The 20847-nt window shown below is 42.1% G+C and overlaps 1 protein-coding gene across 3 annotated transcripts in view; it reads right to left on the bottom strand.

The window, feature by feature from the left end:
• The window catches only part of DIAPH3 (diaphanous related formin 3), an 870768-nt gene that overhangs the window by 117738 nt on the left and 732183 nt on the right, over positions 1-20847 (bottom strand). For 2 of the 3 annotated variants that reach the window (XM_083168891.1, XM_083168892.1), the window contains 2 exons: positions 8376-8471; positions 7838-7897 (listed from right to left, as the gene is read on the bottom strand). In XM_083168891.1, the coding sequence (XP_083025017.1) occupies positions 7838-7897; positions 8376-8471 (156 nt within the window). The remainder of the gene's footprint in view (positions 1-7837; positions 7898-8375; positions 8472-20847) is intronic. The other variant, XM_083168893.1, reaches the window with a different exon arrangement.

Below are 20847 nucleotides of genomic sequence, written 5' to 3'. Positions count from 1 at the left end.
TACCTAGATTCAGTATCGTTGGTTCCCAAAATGATTGCCTCACTACTGCTGTATGAGACACTTGTATATCTGAAAGATTTTTCTCATCGTATAAAACCACACTTACTAAGAGGATGAGCTTATGATCAACACTGACTACAATAAGTCACTGCTGACAATTCCAGGCACCTAAGTGTTACCCACAATAGATATAGTTACAGAGGACTAATATATACATGCAACATAGTATCAGTGTAATGCTGGGTACACACCAGGACGATAAGGGTCAGATCCCATCAATCTAGATCCAATTCCGACCGATTGGATGTAGATTGTGTGGTAATTTGGCCCTTTTCTGTCCTGGTGTGGACCGATACCGATCCGATGCGCAGCAGGTAGAATCTGGAAATTACCATACTCCCAGGTGCGGGTCGCCATCGGATCGGACCCGTGCGTTATCGTGAGTGGGTCAGAAGAAACACTTACAACTCGCTCACATCGTGCACGGGTCGTCCTGGTGTGTACTCCGCACAACACTGCCTGGATGAGAAAAATCTCTCAGATTTACAAGTGTCTCATACAGCAGTAGTGAGGCAATAATTTTGGGAACCAACGATAATGAATATAGGTACAATCATAGTATACAGTTGTAATTCTTATGTTCATAACTATTGAATTGTAATAAAGAATACATACAATGGACAGCTTTATTTTAATAAATTTATTATCACACTTTATTGCACCACTTTCACTTTAATTTTAATACTTTGCAGCTTTTTTTATTTTATATTCAAAAAAAGTTACATTTTAATAACCACTTTCTTGGGACACCATGTTGAAAAGTAAACATATCAAATAAATGCTGACCACTCTGGTAATTTTCTGGCTTACTTAGCCAGGGAGGAATCCCCCCCACTACTGTGCATAGTGTATGGCAGGATGATTGGGTAATATGTGTTGGGACATAGAACTGTGAGAGCTGACTACTTATCTGAATAATATTGATATTCCTAGTTTAAGCGCCGAATCTAGACAATTTTTGGAAAGTCCTTTTACAATAGAAGAGATTGAATTTGCTATAAAGGCTTTTCCTAATGCTAAAGCCCCGGGTGTGGACGGCCTCACTATTGAACTGCATAAGACTCAAAGAAGTTTTTGCTCCCAAATTGCTGTTACTGCTGGAGTATGGCTCTCTTCCTCCCACTGTGGCGGAAGCATTGATAGTGTTACCAAAGCCGGGCAAGGACCCGTTGTCTCCCTACTGTCCAGTGACATTAAAATATTGGCAAAGCTACTGGCCATACGCCTGAATACCGTGGTGCTTTAGTTGGTACACTCGGACCATAGTGGCTTTATGCCTGGCAGGTCGACAGCCCTCAATCTTCATCTGCTATTTACTAGTGGGCTAGTGAGAGGATGGACAAGGCTATTATTGTGTCATTAGATGCTGCCCATGCTTTCTACTCTGTGGAATAGGTCTACTTATGGGAGGTTTTAACAAAATTTGGTATAGGCTCAAATTTTCTGGACTGGACCCAACTACTGTACTCTGGCCCCGCTGCTTGGGTAATGGTTAACGGTTTTACTACTACTACTTTTGCTCTGGTGTGAGGGACTAGACAGGAATGGCCCATATCCTCTGCTTTTTGCCCTTGCAGTGGAGCCACTGGCATGTCATATACGGGCCCCTCCGGCTGTGAAGGGATTTCAGATTGGCGGTAATGAGGAAAAAATTGGACTTTATGCAGATGATATGATCCTGTATCTAACGGAGGTGTCATTCTCCTTGATTTGATGACATATTTTAGCCGCTTTTCTGGAGTTGGTATTAATTGGGACAAATTTGTTGTGTTTCCTTTACTCCCTACCACAAAGCAGCCCCCTTCATATGATTATCCTCTGCGATGGTGTACGCCGATTAACTAGGTATTCAGGTTTCTCACCCCCCCTTTGATTTTGTGGCTCTTAACGTGACCCCACAAATTACCTTGTAACGCCACAAGGCTCGCAGACGCTTCCTTTGTCAGTTACTGGTAGGGTAAACCTAATTAAAATGGTTATACAACCTAATTTTTTGCATATTCTTCAAATTTCCCTGTTTATATTCATGCTTCTCAATTTCAGCTTATTACTCTGTATATTGTTTCTTTTATCTGGGGCTGTAAACGTGCGCAAACTGCTGCTAAAACATTGTGTAGATTAAGATACAATGGTGGTTTGGAGAATGTGTCACACCTGGGGATTATGGGGATTTGCCTGTTGCCCTTCTAAACAAGGTGGGTATTTATTTTTCACCATTGCAGTTTTTACTGGCTCATACACCATGGGTCTCACTTCCCCCTCTTTTACAACAAACTCAGAGAATGGGTAGCGGTGGAGACTGTGCTGGGGAACCCTGCACTTGACCCATGATCCCCTATCTGGAAAAACAAGAACTTCCCTGAACTTTGTAAGTTAGAGGATAGCTCAGGATGGGTGTCCTTTGGGATCTCTGCGATAGGCCAGCTCTACCAAGATGGGACACTCCACTCCTTTGAACATCTAGTGTCTACATATACAGTTCCTAGCCACTATTTTTTACAGCTACAGTACCTGAATCTTCATCATGCGGTGACTGTGTAGTGGTGTGAGGGGGGGGGGGGGGGTTTGTTAACTGCTCCATAAGATCTCTGAAAGCACTGTTCATGCTCTGGTTCGCAAAATGCAGAGCCAAAAAAGGATCTTAGTTCTGTACTCATCTCTCCTCTCCCGGAGATGACATGTTGAGTGATTTGCTTTCTAAATGGGTGATTGATCTAGGGCCCACTGAGGATTGGCTTCATATGGTTGGTTCCCCCAGGGGCGCCACGGCGCATGTCAGATTTTAGCAGATCCAGCTATATGGTCTTCACTGGGTTTATCGGACCCCAAGCAGACTACTGTGGATTGGTGACTCTATGTCAGATGGTGGCTCTATGTCAGAAGCTTGTCCTAAGTGCTCGAAGCCCAGGGCTGGTTTCTGGCATCTGTTGTGGCAATGGCCATAGGTGTTTTCTTTTTGGGCAGCGGTTTCGTCAAATATCCACGACACAGGTATTCGGATTCCTCTTATGACCCCTCATATCTCTATCTTTAGTTTAGAATTGGAGGAGCTCCTTTCTGCTCATCATAGAATATATGTTAATAGCCTCCTCAATCTGGCCCGTGTCTGTATTGCCAGAACCTGAATGAGCCCAGACCCTCCTTCTCATGCTGCGTGGGTTGCACTTGTAAATGTCACACTATCCCATGAACGCTTTATGTATACTAAGCGTGGCTGTGAAAAGAAATATGTTAAAGTTAGGGCTTCTGGCAGGATTCTCGATTTTATATTCAAGATGTTTAATTCTACAGTAGCTTATTTATTGTATATTGGTGCCCCAACTGGGAGCTGCCTACCACTGAAAATTTCTAACAATGTATGCTGAATGAGATTTGTAATGCTGAATATGAATGTTCCATTTATAACAATGTCCAGAGAATGCACAGCTTTAATTTTGTTTTATTGTAATGTTGTCTTGTTTCGACAAATAGAAATGACAAAAAAATGTAATAAAAATAGCTTGATTAAAAAATAATAATAATAATAATTTCAGACAGCCATCCCTCATCTAGCCCTTTAATAGGATTAAGTGAACCAGAGCTCTTCTATGTATTGTATTGCAGCTGAGAACAATAGATGATAATAATGCTTGGTGAGCCATGGCTCTCCAGAGAAGGGTAGTTGAAGAAGGGTCCATCTGTATATAAATGTGAAAGTCTCCTTTGCTGATAGACCAGTGATTAAAATGAGCTAATTCCACCTTAAATTGACAGAAAATGTAGAGAGATCTCCACAGTTCCTGAATGGAACTGGCAAATGTAACCTTGCTTTGATACAACTTAGTAGACTGTTTTGCAATGTTCCATATCTGCGACATTTGTTTAAATCCTAAAATGCCCAAAGACATTTTCTCTTGGAAGCTAATGAAATTATCTTGCATCCATTTAAAACCCATTGGTTTCTCATAGAATGCTAATAAGTACTGTCAGTTCTCCCTAGTGGTGTTACAGAAGACTAAAACCAATAATCTTATTCTTGAAGGCTCAAAATGCATAACTAGTGGTTGAAGGAACCTTCAAAATTGTATATTTCCTCTTGGTCTATAGCTATTTCCCTCCCTATATTAATTACATGATGATTTCTTTATTTACAGTTTCTTATATAGCGCAGCAGATTCTCGTTGTGCTTTACAATAGCAGACAGTGATAGAACAAACAGGGTAACAACAGACAGACATGGAGGTAGGAGGGCCCTGCTGCAAGCTTACAAATAAGGATAGAGGAGGGAAACACAAGGACAGGCATCAGTAATAGCATAACAGTCCCACCATGTTACAAGTCCAGAAGGAAAGCTATATAATCCATACAGTATGTGCCTCAGTGGGCACAAGATGATGGTAATTAATTTTACTTGAACATTCTTTGCACTGGCAATCTCCCAGTTGATTTTGTATGATACAATCTTGTTTCTTTCAAAATAAAAACAAAAATCCCTTCAAATAGGAGGTGAGCAAAGCTAATTTCAGACTGGGTAACAGCGCCTTATGTACACAAATGGAGAATTGTTTCACCACTACCTTAAATCAGAAATTTACACAAATGCCTTTGCAGCAGCAATAATTTTTTCTGCATACCAGATGGCAGAAAAAGGTGGCGCCCCTATAAGGTGCCTCCCCAACAGCTAACCACCAGCAAGGGTTAATGGACCCTTGTGCCGTTGCACAAACTTAAAGGTGGAGCTTATAGACAGCAGGAGAGGAAGGAGGACATGATGCGGGAGGAAGAGGAAGTACGAGGAGTGAGTGGCGCGCTGCGGGAGACTGAGGAGAACAGTGCGTGCGGTGAGCAGAGCAGTGGAAGTCAGGCACAGTTTCCAGGTGCCGGCTTGCGGCAACGAGAAGAGGAGAGGGAGCGGCAGCAAGAAGACACAGTCTGGGACATCCCCATTCAGCAGCGGCTGACAGCACTGAGTGCGACAACGCCAAGGGCGCACACACTAGTGTACCCGGCAGGAGAAAGACGGCGCAGGCAGACTCCAGCGGAACTTGGACACAGCGGGTCCACCACCAGCACAAGAGGGTCACGACTGATCGGAGCCAGCCACAGCCACAGGTAACCTTGCATTGCGTGGCCACTGAACTCCCACCACTTAGCCTCTCACCCACTTTCCCCAGGCCAGAGGGACTGCCCGGGGGTCATTCAGCCCTGAACTGCTTCTGTCTCCATAACCACTCACCATTGACAACTAGCGAACCACCCCTGCCGCTGCTACTTTCCCTGACAGGTAGAGGCATCTCAGGCAGCAGGACATAAATTACCATTACTGACATTGCAGCACCACTTTGTTGCAGTGGGGAGAAATTCCCAGGTCACGTCCAGATAAGCTGACCTACTGAGGTGAAGGGTCACTGGGGGATCACTATCCCTGTTTCTGGGAAAAAGAGTTCCTAGGAAGCTTCCTACAAGCCTTGTGCACAGGACGAGTATTAGAGGCTCGGAGTTCCAGGACAATAAATGTTTAAGGTACCTGATTGGGTAAATACAATGTATTATTAGTCACTATTGCTAATTCAGTTTCAGAGTATTCGTGCATCTGTTTCATGCTGTTTGTATTCACAAGGTTATAATTAGACTGAGCGGTGATACTCTTGGGCACCCTTTGCCCACTACTTGTTAACCGAAAAGAGGGGGACATTGCCCCCATGGTGGCAAAATAGCATCATGAACAGAGTAACGCCCATCAGGGGTGTGGAAAGTCATATTGGGGTGTTGTGATAAATGACGATATCTGTATTCACTATAGTGGGCTGGCTAGATAACCCATTAAGAGAACCCATTTGATCATTGTCGATTCTTTCTTGTGAATAAAACCTAAGCAGTTGTACCGCTAAGTTGTTCTCGATGCTTGAGTTGTACCTGGAGCAGCAGAACTGTGTCGGGCTGGGTGAACCCGGGACGGCTGCACAGTGAGTCATCCCTACTGCAGCAATATATCACAGTTGCAAGCGGTGACAAGTCCCAGAAATGTATGCAACACCTGCGTTACCACTCACAGCTGCTCCATTACTTTGCAAAAAAATCCTCACAGCAACCACCTTTGAGAGATCGAGGGGCAGTGCAACTTATAAGCATGTGCAGTGGAGAATAAAAAGAAAAGCTCCACTGCATACAAAATAGACATTGCATAAAACTCTGAATCAGACCCATAGATCATACTGAAGCAAAAAGGGAATCTAATGGAGCTTTACACAGAAACATCAACATTTCTGGATTTGTAAAACTCCCATACAGATACATTCTATACAGAACTAAAAGATAATGCTGTACAAACGTAAAAACAAGATTTCATTTTGAGGAATAGGATAGTCTAATGACCATGAAAGGACTAGGCTTGCAAAGTGTTGCTTATTTACCTGGTGTCAGCATAGACTAGTATAGCAAATAAGTCCACCTCTGTAACACAATGTCAGAGGAGGCGTTAATTAAACCTAGGACATTGTTTTTATAGGACACCAAATGCCCCCTATAGGAGCACTAAATAGAGGATCATCATTAATTATGTGCAAATAAATCAATGCCATCTACAATTAAACATGGGAAATTGTGAATTTAAAAAACAAAAAGCCTAATATCACTTTACTATCATGTTATTAAAATATACAAAGGTCACAAGAGAGGCTTTAAGAAAAGTATATGAAAAGGTTAAATGTATTTACGGGGTGCTACAAATAGAATTGACATTTAACTTTTTACTGTACCTGTTAAGTTCAGACACATTTGTAGAACGTCAGGAAAAACTTCTGTGTTTAGGAACATTAACAATCGCAGATACATTGCCAAGAACATGCATTACTTCTTGCGGTCACTCACGCATTGATACTAACTTGTTTTCGTACAATATATAGCGAACAATGGCTGAGCATAAAACATACTGCAGGCAATGTTTAAAAAGAAAACATAAAATATCTATATGTGAAACCCAACCTCATCAGAAAATGGCAGTTCTGGTCATAACAAGGCTATTTTAGGTACTGGAACTAGACTTTTGTATCAGTAATAAGAATGTTGTGCCTTCCACATATGGCCAGTGTCACACAAGTTAACTGTGGAAAGCTGCAAAACGCAGTGTCCAGACACAAGACCTGCAGCTTCGTCATGCAGTAGCTGAAGTGCTATAGAGTGAGGGGGTAAATAGCATTTCCCACTGAATGGTGTTGGTCACAAAATTAGCTTCCGATTGCTTGGTTTTTTCGACTGCAAAAACACTTAATTCTGAAAAAACAAACAAACCATGTGATCCCAGTTGGATCTAGCTATTCAAATAGATAGTGTTTGTTTTTTATAAAACATATGTAAGAAGAAATGGCTCTCGCTACTGCCAGTGTTTCATGCCTAGGGCACAACATGGCTCCAGAGAATCATGGCAGGGATTTTGTTTCTGGGAAGGTAACAGCTACATTCTCATGAGGGTAGTATCTCACATCTGTAAGGCTGCGATAATTAGAGAAAATAGGAAAATTAAGTATGTAAGCTTTCTAACACAGTACCACATTTTCCTGGCATGCCCAAATAACAATACTAACATGAGTTAGTTAACCTGTTTAGTAATCATGCAGGTAATGTAAAGCAAAGCACCATGCACAGCACAGAGAGCGTGAGCAAGCCTTTTATCAGTGCAAAGCTTCCAGAGTATGGTTAGTATTAGTGCCCTGCTTTTTGCAGAAAACCTGAAGCCAAAATCATAGATCAGCAGGACAAAGATCGACACAGCCTGTAATGCATGAACATGTTTCATTACCATGGTTACAAGCCTTTAGTACAGGTCTCCCTGATGATGGACTCAGATTGTCCTGTATATCTGTAAAAACCACAAAGATATTTTCTTTTTAAAACTGAAACGTAATACTCTTGATACCGTAGGAAAGCGAGAGAGCCGACTAATTTAATCTTAATTATCCATAATAATGATGGGCTAGTTCACCAGCTGACATATTACGAAAATATCATGATGGTACAACCTATTTAAATGCATTAGCATATACTCAGAGAGAGAGAGAGAGATAAAACACATATGGGTTTTAAAGATGAGTCTTGTCATAATCAGAAGCTTATTTTAAGTTCAGAACAGTGGTTTGCAAAGTGGTACAGACATCCGCCAACAGGAATTAGCATCTTTCCTGACATTTGTCATTACACAGAGAAGGATTACGCTTGCTGCTGGCACTTTAAGCACTTCTTCCCGGTAGCGCTGTATTTATGATGAATGTTTCAGAAGCACATGCAAGAAATAAGTGAAAAAAATATGCCTTGGCATATAGGAAAGGTACTCTAGTCACCTTTGGGCCGTGGAGTCCGTTTTCTCCTGTCTCGGAAAGCAGCTCCGGATTGCAGGGCCTCCAGCAGGTTATCCATCAATCCAGTCTCTTCACCCTCTGTAAAAAGAGATTGAGGGAATTCCATCAGCCCTCTAGGTTACCATAGTAATGTCAAAGACATACAGACAGATAAAAAAGATCACTCTGTTATGACTAAAACCAGCAATTTTAAAACTAGACAACCTTTTAACTGACTCATATATCATCCTTTTCTTAATAAAATCAGTCTCATTTCGGTTTTGTGTTGCTATCTAGTAAAGTGGACGAAAGTTCAATTGATTTACTTCAGGCCCTAGGCTTTATAGCCAGTGACAGTAATCTCAAAAGGAATATGGTTTCTGTCTTATCTTCTTTTTTTCTGAACCCTGTGTGTTAAGGTCACTCATAAATCATGTGTCCCTTTGGAAAACCGCTAACTTTATCTCTCCCTAAAAAGGAATCAACTGCAGTTATATCTGACTTAAAAGGACCCAGAGGCGTCTAATGTAACAGCATCTCCCGCTGCGCACCTTTATCTTCATTAGACTGCTCCTGATGTATTTATAAAAATGCACTTAATTATTAAAAACGTGTACTAGAGAGGAACAAGCTGAAATAAATGCTCAGACCAAGTCAAACACAAGGCCCTGAACAGCTTTTTTTTTCTATATAGGGGTGTGGTGAAGAGTTTATGCACAGAACAGATTAAATAAAAGACTTTCATAAATTTGAATACATCGATATCTAGATGTGCCAATTAATTATTCATCCCTTCATTAGCAGGCATTCATGAAGTGCACTATTTGTATTAGTCTAGGGCTGTTTCACGACTCTTCATCAACACATGATTTGCTTGATTACAACTAAACTACACATCCTAGGCAAAATCACAGACATTTCATTTGCATTTCAATTAATGTGTAAGATGATGACCCAACTGATAACATGGTCACTGCAGAATGGAAATACAAGAAGATAAACACAATATATTTACCTATATATAATTAATTTATTTCAAACATAATTACCTACAGCATATATCACCAGACTGCCCTGTAATACTTTACAATTGAGAAGACAAATAATAAAAATAAGCCTGGGTAAAAACAAAGATATTATTTTCATACACAATACAAATAAATCTTCATACAATAGCATCTGAGGTGACACTGGTACCGGAGACTGACAGCTTATGGGTGAGTGAACTTTCAGTGATTATTTATCAGACCAGTGAGTGCTGATGCATTGGATTTATATTGTTGGGAGAAGGCATGCCATGGAGAGCCCAAGGGCAAGTATGATCACCTATAGGGGATTGCCCAGCATTGTAACTTACTGAAAATATATATATATTTAAGACAACCGCAAAAACCTTGGTTAATGGTGTGTTAATGGCTCGTTGTGGAGATAAACCCAGGGTGTTGTTCACTCTAGGATTTTTTTTAGGGCAGGGTGTTGACCACCAGGCAGGGGCGCTGACCACCGGGCAGGGCACTTTTATCATAATGACAAATACACATTATGGCACACACTGTAATGCCTCTTACACATTATGCCACACCCTATAATGGCCATTACAAACAATGGCATACACCATAATACCCATTACACAGGATGGCACACAGCGACAGTTCACAACGGCATGTCAGCACAGTGCCACATACAAAAAGGGCAGGGTGCATTTTGAGGTTTAAAAAAAAAAAAAAAAAACAGGCAGGGTGTGGCACCCTGCAAAAGAAGCTTAGAGGGAACACTATCAGGGTAACTATTTAACTATTTAGGTGGGTACAAGAAGAATCCAGGATACAGAGAATTGTTAAGGGGTAATCCGGGTCATCCAACTCAGAGCCCTTTTAAAAAATATGGAGAGCAAGCTTGCCGTTGCTTGAAAATGATGTAATCTCCAAGCACCAGTGGTGGAGGAGCCCCGGTAATATCCCAGGCCCAGCCAGTGTAAAATGGTTTCAAGACGCTGTGATACAGCTTGAAAACTGTGTTCAGTGACCTGGGATGGACCTTGTATTGTGGTTTGAAAGCAGTATTACTAATGATATACATACATTATATATATTTAAATTGTCCTCAAACATCCAGCACCAAACCATCAGTATAAAGCATATGAAGGTGCCCTTCTAATTTAATACATATAAAACATCAGTGTCTCCAGAGGAACACAAAGCTCCACTCAATAGATTCAGAGCAGAAAACAGCATTTTAATTCCCAGCTGAACAATTCAATGTAGTATGTAATTACTAGAACATAACTTCAGTCCAAATGCAAGCAATAGAGCTTTCTAGATCTTTCCTCAGGACCACATACAGCAAAATAAAAGACAAGGCGTCTTTAAAGAAAATCCTATTTGGTCCTATATTATTTACGGGGCCAGTACTTTTGTCAAATGCATTCTTCTGTAACCTACCTGTACCAGTTCAAACACTTATATGCACCCAATAATCAAAGTTCTTTTATTTACTAACCAAGCTGTTAATCACATTGCTCTTCCTGAAATCTCTGAACCGATGTCTAGATAACTTTCAATGACCCCTAAATTTCAGCAGTGATCAGCTGTGTTTCTTCAACAACTAACTTAATTTTCAAAATGAATCCAGTGTTGAGCAATTGTATGGAATTCCCTCCCATTAGACTCCCCTTTGTATTTTAATCTACAAACAAACAGACAGTAAAAATAGATTTAGCTAATTTTAAATTTACTGCCATTACATTAACCTAGGGCAGGGGTGGGGAACCTCAGGCCCGGGGGCCGTATTCGGCCCCTGTAGCCGGTCTGATTAGCCCGCCCACCCTCCCGGCAGCTTTGCCGGGAGTCAAGTACAGGGGAATTCTTGTGAGAGGTCAGTAGTTTTCGCAAGATTCCTCTTAATCAACAGCAGACGGAGACTGTCAGTCCTATTCAGCGGCAGCAGGACAATTTATAAGAGAAACTTTTTACATATGGCCCCCGAAGGATTTTTCCCCCCCATACAAATGGCCCTTGGCACAAAGTAGGTTCCCCACCCCTGCCCTAGGGAATTATGCAATTTATATGTTTGTGATGAGTGAAGTATTCCTTGTGTTTATGGTTTTTGCCCTAGTAATTATAGCTTAACAATTTAAGGCATGGTTTCCAAACTTTTTTGAATCATGGCACCCTAGAGTATCATAGTATTTTCCCAGTACCCCTAGGTGCAAAGTTTATTAAGAATAAGAATTATTTAATAAGAATTTCAGAAAAAAAATATTGAATTAAATAAGTTGTGCTTATATGTCATCCTTAGGTCCAGTTATGTGGTAAGGGACAGTATTTACTTCTGTTTATCCACATCTTTTATAATTGGAGGCCGCAAGTACTGATTTTGCCACAAATAATTTTAATCAGTTCTGGACTAGTAACCCAGGGCACCCCTGCAGGTACTCCGAGGCACCCCAGGGAGCCATGGCAGTTTGGGAACCACTGATTTAAGGCATTAAGTTTTATATGATGTCCCTTTTCTGATTTGCCCTATGACGACTTCAGCCTAATCAGGGACCTTGCAATTTCCCATGAGCTGTAGCGTGAGATCACAATGACGGCTAATGTGTGTGATTTGGGCTATTGTAAAAAATGTACACCAAATACTGAAAATTGTACTGTGTGGGCCTGCATTCGATCCCGATGCATGACCCCATGGCATTGGAATTGAAAGTAAAAATAGACCGTACAGCACAGTCTATTTATATTGTGTCGAAACGAGGGCCATGCTGCTCATTGCAGCATGGCCAGTATGCCGACCATCTGTCCATGCCAGGGGCCCGCTGGCCAATGAAACGCACCGTGTGTACACGCTTCAACATTGGAAATACAGATCTCTTTCTATAGAGCCAAACAAAAAAGGTCTACTGTCTGCAGTCAGACTAGCTGTAATACTTTCAGCATATACATTTTATTACTGTGTTAACAGTCATTTATGTTATCAACTCCCTTTATTGTTTAGTAAAGAAAGTTTATGATCCTCACAGGCCACCATAGTAAATGAATTTTGGGAAAATTACACTGAAAGCATGCATTTTACTTCTCACATGGTAAGCCAGACACCCACATTATTATGAAGTGAAAATGTTGAAATTGAGATATTCAAAATCGGCTAGTGTGGAAAAGTTGTGAGGGGGGGTCTGTGATTTTTCTGGCCCTAAATAAGATGCATATAATCTGTGTAAACTAACCCATTTTCTTTCATTTCTGTAACTAAGAATGTATTTAATATATAATGTGCATCCTTATTGGAATATATCATAGATGTCATACCCTCCAACTGTACCGATTCTGCCGGTACAGTACCGCTTTTTTTGATAGCCGGCTTCTGACTCTGGGAGTTGTAGTTTTAGAGTTCTGTTCTATTTGCTGCTCTTCCGGCAGCATTAGTTGAGAGGGGGGAGTGGCTGGGCAGGAAGACTTCATCTCCCAAGGTGCCCTGCTCACACAGTCTGTCACACGCGTCTTTTGGTGCTTGCTGCTGCTGGCCGTGTAGCAGGGGCACCAGAAGGGAGGCCCTGGCCGAGTGAGCCAGGCTTAAGTAGAGGCCGCTGCCATAAGTGTCAGGAAGCAGGGGAGGGACTGACAGCTTCCCCAGTCTGCTCGCTGCCTCACACACAGGAGTCAGGACGGAGCAGCAGCTGTGAGGTAACACACACAGTGTCTGGTAATCATTGTGGGCTTCCCTGTATCTGATGCATTGCTCACAGATCTGTCCTAATAATGCCTCCACAGGCTTAGCCCCGGCACACACGCATTGCCTGATCAGTGGCAATGTCCACAGTCCCCAGCCACACAAGGAGTGTCCCCAAAACATCCTCCCCCCTGCATACACCTGCTGCTGCAATGGTGCATATGACAGCCACCTGGGAGCCACCAGCATCCATGCTGCCTTCAGGAAGGCAGATCACAGACATACATACATGCAAGCAAGCACACATCTGTGCATGTAGTATGGTATCTGTGTGAGCCTGCAGATGGGGAGGTGGTGTGATCTGTCAGAGCTCCTGTCCCTCCCAACATGTTTGCCAATCCTAAGGGCTCTTTGCAGGGTGGTGGTCCTCTTAAAAAAAAAAAAGGCACAGTACACATTCGGAAAGGGGGTGTGACCACGCCCACTTCAGCTTTGACCCCGTCCACTTTAACACGTGGCCACACCCCTTTCCCGAATGTGTACCGATTTCTGCCCTTCAGATGTTGGAGGGTATGAGATGTATGTGTGCAGGTAATGCAGCTTTTAAATGTTACGATAATAAGCATTACTTTTCACCATGATGCCCTTAAATTAACAATATCTATATTTTCAGATTTACATAAGTTATCAAATATGTGTTCACTGCAAAAGTACATTTGAAATCTGGAAACCACTATATTGTTTAATCCGGCTGCCAAAGATTAGCTTGAATAGCAGTGACACTGGCTTTGTTTTCTCATGAAATAAAATTAATCTCATCAGAATTAAATATTCACCCACAATGCTTTGTAATTACATAATTATAGATAAGAATATTTCATTTAAGAGTGGATAGGTGTAGTTTATAGTCTAGTGAAGGGATACATCATATAATAGGTTAAATCTGATGATGTACAATGAAGGTTGGCAGTAAAAGATACTGTAAGCACATTTTATAATTGCATGGAGTAGTATTGCCATTTACTGCATAAGCAAAGTAAAAACTGGCACTTCTGATTTAAACAACATGAAACAGCTCAGGAATCCATGGACTCATTGTAATTTACATTTATATGAAGCCGATCATTAAATAAAAATCCCACCGCTCAATTCAAGTTCAAATTAGCACATATATTCAGTCAGCAGATTAATACTTTAGAGGAATGCAAACATTCTTCTGCAGAGTGTAATTCTGCTAGTCGAATTTGACAGGTTTGAAAGAGGATTACAGAAGGGTGGCTGATCTGTTCTTGTGCTTAAACATTTCCTAAAAAAAAAAAAAAGCCTGACAGACTACATGTATGAGCAAATGCACCACTTCTTTTGGACTGGTACATCACTGGCCAGTTTGTAAATCAACCAGTGATAGTTTACTAATATAGTGCAATTATTTTTAATTATTTAAGAAAAAAATTGTTTTAGCACATCTACAGTACCAATAAAGATGGGTACCACAAGGGAATACCAGGTCAAGGGTACTTTTGAAAAAAGGTCTCTATCTGTGTGCAGTTTTTTTTTTTCAACCAAATAATCCAGTTCCCGCCACACTCCACTCACTGGGATACTAACTCGCATCACAGTACTTAAATTGGGAATAATTAATTGATATATATATATATATCTCCACAGCAGGGAGACATCCACATGCTAAAACTATGGCAAAGCATGCTGGGATGTGTATTTTCACAACAGCTGGAGTGCCACAGTTTGGACATACCTGCGAGAGAGAGTTGATGAAGAAAGGAGATATTTTATAATCACTAAGACAAAGATCTCCAGCCATCCACTCTATATAGCCCCGCAGTACTCCACACCTAAGCTTAGACTTGCTTGAAACAACACCTTTTTTCTATTAGCCCTGTATTTATTTTATAGACTGTTTATTTACCGTATATACTCGAGTATAAGTCGACCCGAATATAAGCCGAGGCACCTAAGTTTACAACAAAAAACTGGGAAAACTTATTGACTCAAGTAGGACCCTCACTCGAGTATAAGCCAAGGTGGGCTTTTTCAGCATAAAAAATGTTCTGAAAAAGTAGGCTTATACTCGAGTATATATGGTAAGTTGTGTGCATGTCAGTGCTCATATTAATGAATATCTTCACTTAGTGTTAATAATTTATATGACTTATATTTATTCTTTACATTATTAATGTTATGTTGTTATTCCTATTAATCTACTGAATAAGTGTATTTTTATTCAATACATTTTATTTGGCAGACTCACAAAATTTTCATTCTCTCACAATTTTTTGTTGCCTGTTTTTTATATTCTAGATTTGCAAAAATATATTTACATTAAGCCATTACAATAACACCACTGACAAGGTGGATGATCTCATTACAATGGCACGGGTGAGAAATATTGGTCAGCAAGTAAACAGTCAGATCAGTTAGTTGATCTTTTGGTAGCAGGGAAAATTTGGAATATAAGGATCTCAGCAACTTTGACAAGAAACAAATTGTGATGACTAGGTTTACATCATATCCAAAACAACAGGTCTTGTGAGGTATTCTTAGCATGCATTGGTTAGAAGCTACCAAAAGTGGTATGAGGAAGGACAACTGGTGAACTGCCAATAGTGTGGAGCGAAGACTAGCCCATCTGGTTCCTATCCCACAGAAGAGCTACTGTAGCACAAAATATAATGCTGGCTATGATTGAAAGGTGTCAAAAGACACAGTGCATCACTGACCGTGGCCTATGGTACTGTGTAGTGACCATACTGACCCCTGTGCACTGCCAAAAGCACCTATCCACTTGGCCTCCATATCACCCAGATTCAATCCAATATTATGCATCGGTGGGTGTGCTGAAAAAATAAGTCTGAGTCATGGAGGCCCAAACTAGAAACTTAAAGTAACTGCTGTTAATGTCTTGGTGCCAGATACCCAAGGACACCATTCTGTGGACTCCATGCCTTGATGAGTCAGAGCCATTTATTATATTTTACCTATATATAAACACACAAATTGGGAAACAATGATTCATCTGCCATTTTTCCAGGAAACAACTAATAATAAATGACTTTAGTTAGAGTAGAGGTACATGACGCAAGAAGCATCCCTATAGTAATCTGTCTGGAGCCAGTGTGATTCTTTTCCCTTTCACTAGCTGAGGCACACCAAATTTCTCCATTGTGAGACGAATAAAGGAATTCTATTATCTCCTACTATATGTCAGAATCATGTTAAATAGTTAGATTACACATGAGTGATCCCTGCTATAGTACTATTATTGGTAAGAGACATGAAAAAGTAACATCTCTGAAAAGGCCAACTAAAGGTATAAAAGATGGTGGTGGCAGCTCTGTCTGCCCAAAGTCATGAGACATGCATAATACTGTAAGTGCTTTAAACAAGAATGAAAAGCATAAAGCCAAACAAGTAAGAATAGAAAAAAATATGGTACTTGTTTAGTTTCACGGCGGCACCACGCGCACACTCTAGCTATGAATCTTGGCAGCTTGTCAAACTTCTCTCAGCTACGTTATCAGCACTGCGCGTGTTTGAATTCTGGAAGCTCGCCAGCTGCCTGAAATCTGTAATCTACCTTATCAGCAGCATGCGCGGCAGCCCAGCGCTGACAGGTCACTCTGGGAGTTTTAGTTCCACAGTGAAATAGACAGCCCGGCACACCGCTAACAATGGGGGCGTCTCAAGTACATACCCCGGCACACCGCTAACAAAGGGGGCGCCTAAACTAGACACCCCGGCACACGGCTAACAAAGGGGGTGTCTAAACTAGACACCCCGGCACACTGCTTCTCTAAGCTATGTTATCAGCCTCACTCCGGCAGCAGCACGCGCGGCAGCCCAGCGCTGACAGGTCACTGTGGGACTTATAGTTCCACAGTGAAATAGACAGCCCGGCCGCTAACAACGGGGGCGTCTCAAGCACACACCCCGGCACACCGCTAAAAAAGGGGGCGCCTAAACTAGACACCACAGCACACCACTTCTCTAAGCTATGTTATCAGCCTCGCTCCGGCAGCAGCGCCCGCAGCCGCCCAGCGCTGACAGGTCATTGTGGGACTTATAGTTTCCACAGTGAAATAGACAGCCCGGCACAACGCTAACAAAAGGAGGCATCTAAACTAGACAACCCGGCACACCGCTAACAAAGGGGGTGTCCAAAATGTAGACGCTTTAGCATGTAAATTTAGACTCCATGTAAACTGCTAAGAAGGGTTCATCTGAATTTAGACACTAAATCGTCTAAATTTAGTTGGGTATAGGGGTACATAGGGGTGCAGTGTGCAAAACACTATTAAACCTGTTCACAATGGCACTAATCGACGTAACAGCCATCCAGAAGCGTGGCAAGCCCTGCAAGGGTACGCGGTACGCGTCCTCCCAACCTTTTCGTACCCTCACTATCCACGTCGGCGTGGAGTTGATTTTATATAGTGTGGCGAGCGCAGTGAGCCACCGATCCCGAAGTGTGGCGAGTCCCGCGAGGGGACGCGGAATACATGTGAAGTTATCCACAGCCCCTCCATACTATATAAAATCAACTCCACACCGCTGTGGATAATAGGGGTATGAAAAGGTCAGGAGGACACGTACCGTGTCCACTCGCCACGCTTCGGGATGACGTGGATGGTGGGGTTGTTTCAGGAACACATTCACACCTGCTATATCATACACCTGAGACAGTAATGACGACATGTGTTAACTAACCTCTGACTGACTACGCTACCCGCGTACCGCTCAATCCATAAGGCGACTGACTTAGTCGTGAGAACTACGTAGGTGCTGTTTCTGACGGTGATGCTAGTTCTGACTAGAAAACGACGCTTTTAGAACTACACGCTAGACGCCTTTTCAGTAAATACAATGACTACACTACTCGCGTAAACACTACTGCCTACGCTGACTACGCTACGCTTCTTCTTACGCCGCTGATAATGTAGATTACAGATGTAAAACAGCTGGCGAGCTGCCAGAATTTAAACGTGCGCTGCATTGATAACGCAGCTGAGAGAAGTAAGGCAGTTTTGCAAGCTGCCAAGATTCACAGCTAGAGTGTGCGCACGGGACCGCCGTGAAACTAAACAAGTACCAAAAATATGATATATTTATTTTATACTGTGACTTCAGGTGCCACAAATAGTACTTCTCAGAAAGCCAGGTCTTAATGAACTGAAAGCACCATTGCTGAAACACTCAGAGCACTGGAGCTTGTGAGTTTAGTACATGTCTGTACTTTAAGTTTTATTGTGCTTCATCTGCTACATCATACAGATGGAGCTGCTCTCATTAGAGCAGCTCCTGGTGATTCCATTGCCATTCGCCATCCCCCCGCCAGCTCACGCGCCCCATTCTGCTGGAAGCTTTTTTTGTTGCACATGTGATGTTACTAAAATGGAAACAAAAATATGGTAAACTGCTTGCCACAGAGAATCTTTACAATGAATACTTCTTACAGCATGCAGGCCCAGCGACAACAATCTGTAACCAATACTTGATCATTTGGGTATTCCCACTGTGCACGCTGTGGGTTTTAAGATATTTCATCTGTCATCATCCATTTTTATGATAAGCAAAAGGACTTTTGAATACATTTTCAAAATTGTGAAACAACTGTTGTTGTTTAATTTAGTGCTGGTGATCACTGTCTGAAGCAGTTAATTGACATTGGGCATAAACTAATTTCTTCACTAAATAATGAGGTGCCCACTCACCTGTGGTTGATTGACAAACTATTGTTCAAAAGTTTGGGTTCACTTTTAATGTCCTTATTTTTGATAGAAAAGCACAATTTTTTTTAATGAAGATAACATTAAATTCATCAGACACTATGCATTGTTAATGTGGTACAGCAAATGACTATAATAGCTGCAAATATCTGTTTTTTAAAGGAATATCTATACTGTATACTGGTAAGTGTAGAGGCCAATTTCCATCAACCATTAATCCAGTGTTCTAATCATTATTTCTAACCTTGCCAATGTCTATTCATTGTACAACTCATTTGATAATTAAAAGTCAGTTTTCATGTAAAACACAAAACTGGAGACCCCAAATCTTAGGGACAGGCTTGTAAAAGCCGACATAACTGAAAAAAATCTGCCAATATTGCCTAATGTATATAGGAAACCTCCTGGGTGTTACAGTTGTAATAACTGTACCAACTGTAAATTTATGCAGCCATGTAAGTCATTTAGACATCCACATTGCGATAAGACTTATGATATTAGCCATGTGCTACCTCGCATGTGGTTTACATTATTGTATGCCCTTGTGGTCTGTTCTATGTAGGACAGACCACAAGGAAATGCTGCAGGTCCCCCCCGCCGCCCCGACCCCCCCCCCCGAACTGGGAAGCGTCTCCAGAGGGCAGACAGGCAGGGAGATGTTGCCTAGCCGCCGTGATACTGGGAGTCACGTGCGCATGAGACATCCCACTCCCTATCGCTGGAGCTCACCAGAGATAAGGATCTAGCGGGCGCCTGGCAAAGATTACACAGGCTACATCTGTATACATATATATATAAATAAATAAAACCGCCAGCCGTTGGAGCTCTCCACCACCTCCCTGCCCGTACCCCTTCCCCAACCCTGCCTCTCTGAAGCGGCAATGGGCAGGGTTTCTGGTCCCCGCCGCCGCATGTGTGAGATGCTCGCCCGTCCTAGTCAGATGGAGCGCCTCTCAGCCGGCTATCTCCAGCGTGCCCCCGCTTGCCCCATCTGGTGATTCCCAGTGCTGAATGAGAGGAGCTCCATCTGTATACATGCACACACATTGTTCTACACACACACATATATGTAGTTTTGCTGGCGGCACTCTTAGACGTCTATGCAGAAAAGAATCACAGTACACTGCTGTCTCTTTATCAATGTTTCAAAGCTGTATTAGCTTTTTCATCAGGTTGTGCAGAAGAAAGAGTGGAGTGAGAGACAAGGAGGGAGTCAGGAAAAGAAAGCGGATGAAGGGAAAAGCATGAAAAAGAGATAAGAGTAAGAAAGAGCTGTAGTAAGGTAGAGAGAAAACTTCATGGAAAAAGAGGGAATGAGAGAGAGAGGGTGTCATAGAAAAGGGGAGAAGCAACAGAGAGCGGTGCAAGCAGGAGTAAAAGAGCATGTCAAGGAGAGAGAAAGGTAAGAGGTAAAAGGAAAGGGGGAGAAAGTGAAAAAGAAGCAAAAGATGGATTGAGGCAGAGGGGTGAAAGGGTGAGGCAACGAGGGGGTGAGGCAATATAGTTGTGAGGTGACAAGGTGAGAGGAGTGAGGCAGAGGCGAGGTGGGTGAGACAGAGGGGTAAGGCGAGAGGGGGGTGAGGTTATGGCGAGATGGGGGTGAGGAGACAGAGCAAGAGGGGTTGAGCTGACAGGATGAGGAGAGAGGGTGAGATAACATTAAGGCAAGAGTGGGCTGAGGTGAAGTGGCAGGGTGATAGGAGAGCAATGCAGAGGGTTGAGGTAAGAGGGGCTCACTGTGGAGCCGTGAGCAGCAGCGGCTCTGCTACTCCTGGTCTCCACAGGATTTCCTAGAGTAGAGCTTGTACCCGGGGACCAGCTCAGTTTGTAAAACCGAGTCCCTGGTCTGCAGATTATGGTAAAAAATGCGCTATATTGCGTGTTTGCGATCAACTTTTTTGAAGCACATTTTATCACAATGTATTGCCAAATGCGATGAAGAAAAAAAACGTTCATGTTTTAAAAAAACGTGAAATTGACTAATTATGGCGACTGAATAAAGCACTGTTAATACAGTTACCTAGACCGAGGAGTACCGTCTACTACTTTTTTTCCTGGATCAAAGG

This window comes from Crinia signifera, chromosome 2, assembly GCF_055691185.1.
Source record: "Crinia signifera chromosome 2, ASM5569118v1, whole genome shotgun sequence".
Classification (NCBI taxonomy): Eukaryota; Metazoa; Chordata; class Amphibia; order Anura; family Myobatrachidae; genus Crinia; species Crinia signifera.
The sequence above is the reverse complement of the archived record's forward strand: the minus strand, read 5'-3'. Positions and strand labels throughout refer to the sequence as shown.